The sequence below is a fragment of the Cervus canadensis genome, chromosome 28, assembly GCF_019320065.1.
Source record: "Cervus canadensis isolate Bull #8, Minnesota chromosome 28, ASM1932006v1, whole genome shotgun sequence".
Taxonomy (NCBI): domain Eukaryota; kingdom Metazoa; phylum Chordata; class Mammalia; order Artiodactyla; family Cervidae; genus Cervus; species Cervus canadensis.
Genome location: NC_057413.1, coordinates 1118109 through 1130864, shown reverse-complemented (window position 1 = coordinate 1130864; position 12756 = coordinate 1118109). Strand labels below are relative to the sequence as shown.

Sequence of the window (12756 nt, the reverse complement as noted above, 5' to 3'; positions counted from 1 at the left end):
GACTCAGGGTGACCCGCACGCCCAGACTCGCCGTAGGGTGACCGGCACGCCCAGACTCAGGGTGACCCGCACGCCCAGACTCGCCGTAGGGTGACCCGCACGCCCAGACTCGCCGTAGAGTGACCCGCACGCCCAGACTCTCTGTAGGGTGACCCGCACGCCCAGACTCAGGGTGACCCGCACGCCCAGCTCGCCGTAGGGTGACCCGCACGCCCAGACTCGCCGTGGGTGACCCAGCACGCCCAAACTCACTATAGAGTGACCCGCACGCGCCAGACTGCGCCAATATGAGTGACTGGCACGCCCAGACTAGGGTGGACCCCGCTACGCGGCCCAGGACCTAACGCCGTAGGGTGACCGGCACGCCCAGACTCAGGTTGACCCGCACGCCCAGACTCGCCGTAGAGTGACCGGCACGCCCAGACTAACTGTAGAGTGACCCACATGCCCAGACTCGCCGTAGGGTGACCCGCACGCCCAGACTAACTGTATAGTGACCGGCATGCCCAGACTAACCGTAGGGTGACCCGCACGCCCAGACTAACTGTATAGTGACCCGCACGCCCAGACTAACTGTATAGTGACCCGCACACCCAGACTCGCCGTAGAGTGACTGGCACGCCCAGACTAACTGTAGAGTGACCGGCACGCCCAGACTCGCCGTAGAGTGACCCACATGCCCAGCCTCGCCGTAGGGTGACCCGCACGCCCAGACTCTCTGTAGAGTGACCGGCACGCCCAGACTAACCGTAGTGTGACCCGCACGCCCAGACTCGCCGTAGAGTGACCGGCACGCCCAGACTCGCCGTAGGGTGACCGGCACGCACAGACTCTCTGTAGAGTGACCCGCACGCCCAGACTCAGGGTGACTCGCACGCCCAGACTCGCCGTAGGGTGACCGGCACGCCCAGACTCTCTGTAGAGTGACCCGCACACCCAGACTCGCCGTAGAGTGACCCGCACGCCCAGACTCGCCGTAGAGTGACTGGCACGCCCAGACTCAGGGTGACCCGCACGCCCAGACTCGCCGTAGGGTGACCGGCACGCCCAGACTAACTGTATAGTGACCCGCACACCCAGACTCGCCGTAGAGTGACCCGCACGCCCAGACTCGCCATAGGGTGACCGGCACGCCCAGACTCGCCGTAGAGTGACCGGCACGCCCAGACTAACTGTAGAGTGACCCACATGCCCAGACTCGCCGTAGAGTGACCGGCACGCCCAGACTCTCTGTAGAGTGACCGGCACGCCCAGACTCACTGTAGAGTGACCCGCACGCCCAGACTCGCTGTAGAGTGACCGGCACGCCCAGACTCGCCGTAGGGTGACCCGCATGCCCAGACTCTCTGTAGAGTGACCGGCACGCCCAGACTCTCTGTAAGAGTGACCGCACATCGCCGACTCGCCGTAGAGTTGACCCGCACGCCCAGACTCACGCAGTAGGGGTGACACCGCCGCCAGACTCGCCGTAGGGTGACCGGCACGCCCAGACTAACTGTAGCGTGACCGGCACGCCCAGACTCGCCGTAGGGTGACCCGCACGCCCAGACTCTCTGTAGAGTGACCGGCACGCACAGACTCGCCGTAGAGTGACCCGCACACCCAGACTAACTGTAGGGTGACCGGCACGCCCAGACTCGCCGTAGGGTGACCCGCACGCCCAGACTCGCTGTAGAGTGACCGGCACGCCCAGACTAACTGTAAGTGACCGGCACGCCCAGACTAACTGTAGAGTGACCCACATGCCCAGACTCGCCGTAGGGTGACCGGCATGCCCAGACTCGCCGTAGGGTGACCCGCACGCCCAGACTAACTGTAGGGTGACCGGCACGCCCAGACTCGCCGTAGGGTGACCCGCACGCCCAGACTAACTGTAGGGTGACCGGCACGCCCAGACTCGCCGTAGGGTGACCCGCACGCCCAGACTAAACTGTAGGTGACCGGCCACGCTCCAGACTCGCCGTAGGGTGACCCGCAACGCCCAGAACTTCCGTAAGAGTGACCCGCAACGCCCAGACTAACTGTAAGGGTGAGCCCACATGCCAGACTCGCGCGTAGGGTGACCGGCACGCCCAAGTACCTCGCATAGGGTGACCGGGCAACGCCCAGACTCGCTGTAGAGTGACCGCAAACGCCCAGACTCGCCGTAGGGTGGACCCGCACTGCCCAGACCTAACCGTAGGGTGACCCACCATGCCCAGAACTCGCCGTGGGTGACGCCGGCACGACCAGACTAACTGTATATGTGACCGGCAGAACCAGACTACCGTAGGGTGACCCGCACGCCCAGACTAACCGTAATGGTGACCCGCGCGCCCAGACTAACTGTATAGTGACCCGCACACCCAGACTCGCCGTAAGAGTGACTGGCACGCCAGATAACTGTAGAGTGACGCGGCAACGCCCAGACTGCGCCGTAGAGTGACCCACAATGCCCAGACTCCGCCCCCCGGTAAGAGGTGATCGCGGCACGGCCCAGACTAACTGTATAGTGGACCGCCCACACGCCCAGACTCGCTGTAGAGTGACCGGCACGCCCAGACTAACTGTAGAGTGACAGGCACACCCAGACTAACTGTAGGGTGACCCGCACGCCCAGCCTCGCCGTAGGGTGACCCGCACGCCCAGACTCGCCGTAGGGTGACCCGCACGCCCAGACTCGCCGTAGGGTGACCCGCACGCCCAGACTCTCTGTAGAGTGACCGGCACGCCCAGACTAACCGTAGTGTGACCCGCACGCCCAGACTCGCCGTAGGTGACCGGCACGCCCAGACTCGCCGTAGGGTGACCGGCACGCCCAGACTAACTGTAGCGTGACCGGCACGCCCAGACTCGCCGTAGGGTGACCCGCACGCCCAGACTCTCTGTAGAGTGACCGGCACGCACAGACTCGCCGTAGAGTGACCCGCACACCCAGACTAACTGTAGGGTGACCGGCACGCCCAGACTCGCCGTAGGGTGACCCGCACGCCCAGACTCGCTGTAGAGTGACCGGCACGCCCAGACTAACTGTAAGTGACCGGCACGCCCAGACTAACTGTAGAGTGACCCACATGCCCAGACTCGCCGTAGGGTGACCGGCATGCCCAGACTCGCCGTAGGGTGACCCGCACGCCCAGACTAACTGTAGGGTGACCGGCACGCCCAGACTCGCCGTAGGGTGACCCGCACGCCCAGACTAACTGTAGGGTGACCGGCACGCCCAGACTCGCCGTAGGGTGACCCGCACGCCCAGACTAACTGTAGAGTGACCCGCACGCCCAGACTAACTGTAGGGTGACCCGCACGCCCAGACTCGCCGTAGGGTGACCCGCACGCCCAGCCTCGCCATAGGGTGACCCGCATGCCCAGACTCGCCGTAGGGTGACCCGCACGCCCAGACTCTCTGTAGAGTGACCGGCACGCCCAGACTAACCGTAGTGTGACCCGCACGCCCAGACTCGCCGTAGGGTGACCCGCACGCCCAGACTCGCCGTAGGGTGACCCGCACGCCTAGACTTAAAGTCCGTGCAGTCAGTGTCGGTGATGCTCTCTCCTTCCAGGAGGGGTGTTTTACTTCCCGGTGCTCAAGGTGATGAAAACAAGGGAGTTGATTTTATCAGCGGCCTGTTCTTCACCCAATTCCGCTTGTTTTCCTCTGTGTGAAGAAGCTGCTGGCGATGCTTTGGCAGAAACGTCCGGTCTGATTCAGGTGCTGGTCAGAGGGGCCAGGTGCTCATTGTTGCATCTGAGACGGCGTCCCTCTCATTCATTCTCTGGGCTGGAAGAGGGTCCATGTTTGGAAAGAGAGGAGAAATGTCCCCTCCTCTCTGCGGGAAGGTGGGTGTCCAGGCACGTCGTGTGTGGTCGTGGGTGGGCATGAGAGTCGTCAGGGCTATTTCAGCCTGCCCTGGACATCAGGAGAATGGGGAACCTTCCTCCACGTCCTTCAGCTTTTCATAGATGTGAAATTTTAGATAATTTTTATTCCACAATTAAGATATGATTCAGTTAATTTCTAGTGTTGCTGTGAATTTTATGGGTTTATATCTGGAACATTCCACCGAGGTGAAGGACAGAGCTACTCAGGGACACAGTTGCAGCCCCAGGCACTGAAATCTGCCTGTTTTGGATTCTAGACTGTGGCTCTGCCCCCTGGGCTTCCCAGCCCAGAATGAACATCCACCACCAACCCAAGTCCTCCGAACAGCACTGTGGCACTTCCCCAGAGGCTGGTGCCCACGTGAGGCCCTGCGTCCTGCCAGTCCTCGAGCTCCAGGTGGCCCCGAAGTTATGGGATCTGCGTTTGGGTCACTTGGATAAAACAAGAAGCACCATTTAATCCACAAGGTGCCCTGTCATGATGGCAAAGCAACAAAAGCAATTTGATTTACCAATGAATCCGTTTTGGAGTTCTTATTACTGTGCTGGGTTTTGGCATGGGCTGGTGGGTCCCGGGGGTGGAGCGTGTTTTCTGGGTGACAGTGGTGGGAGCCCCGGGCTGCCTCCCCTCTCACGGTGGGGACTAGGTGGGCAGCTGACCTCCACCTGCCTCTGTAGCTCATGGGCCGAGTGGCTGCTTGCCCTCCAGGGGTGTTCCTGCGAGAATAAAATAGAAAATACTTCTGTGTTTTGAAAATGTCAGAGCCACAGTGCTTACTTCAAACTGTACAGCCTTTAATATGGAACGGAGCTTCTTTTAATAGCTGTGTGCAAAGTCAGATGGAAAGAGTCACAGTTGGAGTGTCAGCTCTCCAGTGAAAACGTTTCTGTGATGGGGACACGTTTCCTGAGCCCGGGCGGGAACCTGTCCCCGAGTCAGTCTGCTCGTGGTGAGTGAGCGGCTCTCAGTCCCTTAGCCCTCGCATTCGCAGAGTCGGGTGTCTGGCTGTGGCCTCGGGGGCGTGACGGGTCAGTCTTCCACCCGTCCTGCCGGAGGGGCTTCGGCGCAGGGTTGGGGACCAGGGGAGCCCGGGCCCAGGGCCCCGCAGCTCCGTTCCCACACTGTGTTGCCGGCCCTATCGCTCGGGAGGCCTGGCAAGGAAGTGGGGAGGAAGCGGGTGCCACCGCTGGTGCAGAATGTTCCAGGCGGCTGGAAAGTTTGAGGAGGGCCGGGTGAGAAGAACAAGACCTATTGACAGCGTCCAGTCCCGGCAGGCCTGCTTCGCATCAGCGTCCGGATAATCACAGCTCGCCCCCTCCCCCAGGGTCTCACTGATGCCTTTTTTCCTTTTTAAAACATTCTGGGCAACCGTGGTGAAGTACAGTGCATTTAAAATTTTTATTCCAAGAAAAACAAAAAATGTGCATAGTGTGGAGCACTTCAAAATGACAACAGCACAGACGAGAAGAAACACGTCTCTCCAGGGCGATCTGACTGCCTGTGACGTTGTTGTTATAGATGCTTTTCTGTCAAGCTATTTTCGGATTGACTGATTTATAAGGCTTTTGATTATCCTCAAATTTCTGATGGCCCTGCCGATCAACCTGGCTTGTCGGAGTTCGCATTGTTCAGCAGACTTGTCTGATTTACTTTGCATGTTGGGTGTGTGAAACCAAGCAGCTGTGTGTATGTCATGAGCGGGAGAGGAAAAGGAATACGCCAGACCGTTTCTCTTCTCCACATGAGTCTGTAAACCGGAATATTTACGTCAAGGAGTTAGAAGGAAATTTGCTGCATGTTTCAATGAACCGCAAAATGTGTCCCTGGCACCCTGGCCGAGTGGTCCTGCCGGAGTTCGTCCTGACTTCTGCGCTAAAGCGTGAACACCCTCGAGGCAACCGCGCCATTTCCAGGACCCACAGGGTGTCTCCAGTTCCAGCTTTGAGTCCAGCAATGATAGGAATAAAGCCCGCTTCATTTTTCTTATTGTTGGAGTATCTGGTAGGAACCTTTGAAGCTCAAAAGGATATTTTAAGGTTTTCTTCAAACTTAGGAAACCAAAGAAAACCCAAGTGCTCCCAACCAGATTTGAGCACAGAGCCCCAGCAGTTGTGAAGTCCGGACGGGTGAGGGGCCCGCCTGGGCTGGGAGCAGAAACGCAGCTCTGGGGCTGGTTGTGAAATACCTGGTCACCTGGGCAGGGCTGGGGGTGGTCTGAAGCACCGCTGTCTCCTGAACGTTAGTTTGTGCCGTGTGGCCTCTTAGTGGTTTAGTTAGATGACGCTCATACTTTCTTTCCCTGAAAGTGGCACATAGAATAGTTTACATAGACCCCCTCTCCTTCCTTAGACATTTTAAAAAGAATTTTAGAAAATAAGTTGAGAGGGGATTCCCTGGTGGCTCAGTGGTGAAGACTCTGCCTGCCCACGCAGGGTTTGATCCTGATCTGGGAAGATCCCACTTGCCGTGGAGCAGCTTGGCCTGTGCAACAGAGCTACTGGGCCTGAGCTCTGGAGCTCTGAGCTCGGGAGCCTCAACGAGAGAGGATGCCACAAGGAGAAGCCTCACACTGCAGCTCTGGAGCAACGAGAGAGGATGCCACAAGGAGAAGCCTCACACTGCAGCTCGGGAGCCTCAACGAGAGAGGATGCCACAAGGAGAAGCCTCACACTGCAGCTCGGGAGCCTCAAGAGAGGATGCCACAAGAAGGCCCACGCTGCAACTGCAGGAGGGCCCCCGCCTGTCACAGCTAGAGAAGGACCTGGCAGCAACAGAGGCCCCGCACAGCCTAAATACATAAAATAAATAAAATTAAAAACAAAACCCAAAAACCAAGTTGCGAATCTCTGTGTTTAGTCCGACACCTTGATCTTAGAGAATGCTCGACTTAAGATGCATACAAACGAAGCTCTTACTATTCTATATAAAATAAGTGCACTCCTTCTATTGAAATCCATCTATGTGTGCCTGCCCACGGGCAGGGATGATACAGATCTGATCATGTCTACCGCCCCCACCTCCGCCCCGCCTCAAAACCCCTAAACCCTTTCTTGTGACTTTCCAGACCCTTGGGTTTGAAGCCTGGGGGGTCTCTTCTCCACGTGCTGGCTTTTCCCGGGGAAGTCAGCACCCCGGTTCTCGGCCCCCTCGCCCTGCCCGCGAGTCCTCCCCCTCCCCCTCCCTCCCCTCCCCCTCCCCCTCCCCAGCCCCCGCAGCTCCTGTCTCATCCCTCCTGTAGTGACCCCACCCCCGATTCTGTCAGCCTCCTGCTTTATGTCCCAGCAGCACCAAGGCCTTCAGGAGGCCCACAAGTTCTGTGTTTCACACGGCTTACAAGTGGCCAAACCTGAACCAGATCCACCAGACTCTGAAGCCTCACATTCTGCCTGTTGCCCCCAGTGTCCCCGGACCTCAGTATCTCTCCCTGTGCAGGTAGTGATGCCAGCGTCCCCGCCTTGTCCCCCCCGCGGGCTCAGCTGAGCTCCCGCCTGTGGGAAGGCCTGGAGGACAGCAGAGCAGCACACAGTGTTCACGTCGGATGTCGTCTGCATCGTTTTTCTCATCGGGTGCTGTGGGCCTTGTTTACGTCCACAGAGCCCCTGAAAGCCTGTTCTCAAACCTTGGTCGTGACTGCGGTGGGTCTGACGTTGTCCCTCTTCCTTGTCTTCCAGGACGGCTCCTACCTGGCTGAGTTCCTGCTGGAGAAGGGCTACGAGGTGAGTCCCGGGGCCAGTGGAATCCCGCGGACTCCGCAGCCTCCTGCTTCCTGTTTCCTCTGTGCGTGTTTTCCACGGAAACCCTGATAAGGAGGCAGGGGCGGAATGAGCCCCCGGGCCTGTCCCCGCGCCAGCCCATTGTGCAGTTTATCTGCTGGCGAACGCGGGCGGCCCCCTCCCGGCTCCCTGCTCTGCACGCTCCCCACATTCTCAGATAAACCGGCAGCCAGGCCCGCCGTGCCCTTCTCGGGTGACTTTATGAGGTCGTGTGCTACACAGAAATGTCCCGCTCCCAGTGAAGCCCCTTGATTTGCACCGAGCAGTAACAGCTATGGTGCCCCCCAGCCTGAGCGGCAGAGCTGACCTCAGGATGCCGGCTTTCCAGCCCTTGGCCGGTGGGTCGGGGCAGCACGCGCGGCAGCTGCATTTGCTGCTCTTGCCCTCGTCTTCCTTTTCTCCTCCTTCTCCTCCTTCCAAGTTTGCTTGGAAGTTTGCTTTCCCCAAAACAAACAGGAATTTTATATGTGAAATGGGTGTAGCTCCGTGTGCACACCTTCCCCTTTTTAAGAACAGTTTTTGGATATGCACCTCTCTAGAGCCCTGTGCTCTGCAGTGAACAGAATCACGAGTAGCAGCCCACATGTTCCCACCTGATTCGGGGGTGTTTACATGAATAATTTGGGGTGCCACATTTTTCCAATGGCAGGTGCGTTGTTTAAAAAATGTGCACCATGGACCAATGGAAAAGCAATAGCAAGGAATCTGGCAGCTAAGCACCAGCAGGATTTGAAGAAAAGGAATTTTTTTTTATTGTAACTCATAATCTTTTTTGAGAACTTTAACTCCTGGACTTTAATTAGGAGCAGATATGATTAAACCTTCTGTGCCCTTATCAAATAATAACTAGTTCTACATCTTGTAATGCCATCAAGATAGGTCAAATGTAATTATAGAAATATACATGTACACACATGTTCATATACATGGATTCCTGTAATAATTGAGTGAGCAATTTGTATTCTGCAAAGCAGAGCATTTTAGTTATGTTATATATGGTATGATTAGAGAAGGAAATGGCAACCCACTTGGAAAAGGCCAGCTCCAGTATTCTTGCCTGGAGAACCCCATGGACAGAGGAGCCTGGCAGGCTACAGTCCATGGGGTCACAGAGTCAGACATGAGTGACTGAGCGCACACACACACACAGAGATATTGAGTGGTCATAAAGAGAGCAGATCTAGCCTGTGTTCATTATTTACAGGATGTCTGCAGGTGTCATCTTGTGATGAGAAAAGCCAATAATTCTCAGGTTTTGTAGAAAATCTCCCTTTAACCTTTACAGATTTAATTCTACACATTGTTAAAGTGCAGAGGGCAATTTGCCCCTTTGTAGCGTGCCAGCCAACTTGGAGCAGGGGGTGAGCCAGGCCTTCCAAGGCAGCCCCTGGCCATCTCCACGCAGGACTGAGTCTTTATCTTTTCCTGCCACTTGCCAACTCCACGGCCTCTTGGAGAGTTAGGAACTGTGTACCCGTGTCCCCCAGATCATGGTGAAGAGCAGGTGAGACACACGTGGGCAACAGTGCAGAGGCGCCCAGAGGCCTGTGGGCTGACCCTCATAGGAAAGGCAGGGCGTGCAGCTTGGTGCTGACCAGCCGACGGACGCAGCCTCTGCAGGAGGCCCTTGGTCCCACCTGTCACCCGCACCAGGGAAGGGCAGGAGTGTGACGTTGACCAGGGCCCAGCCCTGCGCCTGCTTCTTTTCATCATGAGGGAAAAGGAAACCAGAGGAGTGAAGCTTCCTGTGAAGGTACCTGGTTTCAGGTGCGTGCCTTCCTGGCATCGTCGTTAGCAGATAAGCCAACAATATGCTTTTGTACCTATTTGTGCAGAAATACAGAGAAACCAGAAAAATGAAGGACACGGTCAAACCCTTGAAAAGCTGCATCTGGGAGTATGTGGACAACCTATATTGCTCCACTCGGTGACAGGGGCACAGGGACTCAGAATATAAACAGAGGACAGGTGAGCGCGGTGTCCCTGCCCGAGAGGAGCCATCCCCAGGGAGCCTCAGGAGAGAAGCGCGGGCGTGGGCTGTGCAGGCCCCGGGGGCTGTCTGCTAGGACCAGCTCCCGAGCATCGGTTCCTCAGCTGTGGGTCCTTCCTTCTGAGTTGCTGGAAATCCTCGAGGCCTCGGTGCGAAGAGGCCAAGCTTTCCGTGGCTTTCACTCTGCACTGCGCTGGCTGTTGGCCTGATGGCCACGTCTTCCCTCCACAGGCCGACGTGCTAGCCTGTGGGTGGGAGTCACGATCGGAGAGGCTGTGAGTGCGCCGTGCTTTCACTCTGCAGAGGACAGTCTGTGTACGGGCACGGCCTGTATGCATGTGATCACGGCCCGCGCGTGCGCGGGCACTGCCCGTCTATGTGCCGGCCAATGCCTGTGCGTGCGTGGTTACGGCCCGTGCGAGCGCGGTCACTGCCCGTGCGTGCCGGCCTCTGCCCGTGTGTGCGCGGTCACGACCCGTGCGAGCGCGGTCACTGCCCGTCTATGTGCTGGCCGCTGCCCGTATGTGCCGGCCTCTGCCCGTGCGTGCGCGGTCACGGCCCGTGCGTGCGCAGGCACAGCCTGTGCGTGCTGGCAGTTGACGGTATAGAGTCATCCGGCTTCTCAAAGGCAGGCGCCTCAAGCAGCCCCTGGAGGACTAATTACTTCAGGAGAAACCGCGACGTGGAGAATTTAAAAATACAGTGGCCATGGCTTTCTATTTTCTTGACTGTGGTCAGTCAATCGATTGTGGTCAGTTAATCAGCATTTCTGTGTTATACAGCCTAATCTGACTCTTGGATTTGAAGTCAAACCAGCTTTGTTCTGACATTGTGAGAACTTGATATTTTCTTTTTCATCACTTTTTTTGTTTTTCAGAAATGCTGACTTCCATTTAACACCCTCAGATTTTTAGAAATTTTTTGAACTTCTGTAATTTAATAATTTTGGTTAAATTTATTCAAAGTTAGCTCATTCATCTTTTCACTTTGGTTTCCTCACTCATTTCTTTTTCTCCAAAAATCCTTATAAAAACAAACAGAAAATCCTACCTATTAAATACATCCCTTCTGTAAGAAAAAGCCACTAATCTCGAATTCTTAACTAGATTATCCAATGTGCACACATTTTGGCTTGTCTTAAAGTTTGCATTTCACCTGTCTCAGAACTAGACAGACTCAGCTTTCATTAGTTCTTAGAATAATACCTGCTGTCATGGATTAAACATTTGGCAGTCTTTCTTCCCCTATATACACATACCAAGAGTTGGGAGTGAGGGGAAATTAAAACACAGTTTTGTTTTTTTTTAAAGCCCCAAACTAGTGCTTAATGCTTTTGGTTGTAAGTGTGGCAGTAAAGTCCTAAATTCTTTACTTGCTGTGACTTTGTGTAATTGTCTGATTTTCATACTGGGTCCATCAATGTCATTGAATATTTTTAACAGTCCTTTATGTTTATATAAAGAGCGTCCCTGGTGACTCAACTGGTAAAGAATCCGCCTGCAATGCAGGAGACCCTGGTTCAGTTCCTGGGTTGGGAAGATCCGCTGGAGAAGGGTCAGGCTACCTATTCCAGTATTCTGGCCTGGAGAAGTCCATGGACTGTATAGTCCCTGGGTCACAAAGAGTCGGACACAACTGAGTGACTTATACTTTCACTTCATGTTGATATAAAATGTATATGTATATAGCATTTCTCTTTGCTTTGGGGTGAGATATGTGACTTATCCAGAGATCAGCCTTCAAGAGAAAAAGACTAAATCATATTATTTATAGTTTTTCATTGTCAAAACTAAACTATCTGTTTTTAGAACTTAAAAATTTCCCTCTATCCTATTAAATAAAGCTCAACTTACATCTGAGATCTATGTATTTCAGAAGTAACTTTGGTAGTAAATACCAGTTTTGATATGTATAAGGATACATGTGAACTTGGTTTTTATTAAACAAAGTTTATTAAGTTTATAGAGTAGCTGAACTTTGTCATTAACAACTTGAAAAATTGGAGACTATGAGGTTGAATTAATTCAAGGTTTAGTGTAAGTAGAATTTTCTCTACTTTTAAATTAAGTAATGGGTGTGTGTGTATGTGTGCGTACTAGGTCACTTCAGTCATGTCCGATTCTTTGCAGCCCCATGGACTGTAGCCCACCAGGCTTCGCTGTCCATGATGTTAGGCAAGAATACTGGAGTGGGTTTCCATGCCCTCCTCCAGGGGATCTCCCCGACCCAGGGATTGAACCTGCGTCTCTTATGTCTTCTGCATTGGCAGGCAGGTTCTTTGCCACTAACCCCACCTGGGAAGCCCTTAAGTAAGGGGTTTGTATACCCAAATCTCAATGTAATGTTTCCTAGATTTTACTGTTGGCTTGCTGAAATGTCAACCAAGTTTGTGACGTTCCTGTCTTAAAATATTCTCATGTTTACAAACTTGTTTGGTTTTACCTCTTTTGGGAAATAGTGTGGTTTTAGCTCTTTGGATGAAGCATCTGACCAGCAGAATTATTAATTGTGTGTGTGTTGTACCCTTTGCAGAAGCCAGTTTTTCATGTATGCCACGTAAAATGATGATGACATTTCTTTCTCTTTGAAAGAAAGTCTTATGTGCTTATAACTCCCCACCCCCCCACACTAGGAATAGTTGAGTCACTCCAAGGATTAATTCTTGTTTGAAATAGACAGAAAACGATTGAGTTAAAATATAGAAGTGTATTCAGCTGCAAATGAAACTACCCAACGTAGAACGAACTCTTCTAAAATAAGAGAAGGATTAAAACTGCCACCAGGAGAACTGGAACGTGGGCAGCCGGTGACATAAGCTGGTATTAGCATTGGCAGCACGGAGGAGGAAGTGAGAGCAGGTCTTGAACAATTTCTCTAATGTGTCTGACACAAACAGTCTTTTCTTCAGTGTCGGACAGGTATGCATTCTGGTTCCAACTACTTTTTTCCCCCTCACACTTGTCATGGTTAAGTCAAAGATAAAGACTGAAAGAAAAAAACCCTCCCTTCCTTTGAGTTTCCTTCATGTCTTAAATCTTGTAGGACCTCAGTCTTGTCCCTGCCCTGAACTCCTTAGCCTTCTTAGCTTTTCCACATGACTGCATAATATCAGCTGCTCCCCAGTTCTCTCA

At 54.0% G+C, this 12756-nt stretch overlaps 1 protein-coding gene across 2 annotated transcripts in view; it reads left to right on the top strand.

The window, feature by feature from the left end:
* The window catches only part of GMDS (GDP-mannose 4,6-dehydratase), a 423498-nt gene that overhangs the window by 79605 nt on the left and 331137 nt on the right, over positions 1–12756 (top strand). For both annotated transcript variants that reach the window (XM_043450633.1, XM_043450632.1), the window contains exon 2: positions 7534–7578. In XM_043450633.1, the coding sequence (XP_043306568.1) occupies positions 7534–7578 (45 nt within the window). The remainder of the gene's footprint in view (positions 1–7533; positions 7579–12756) is intronic.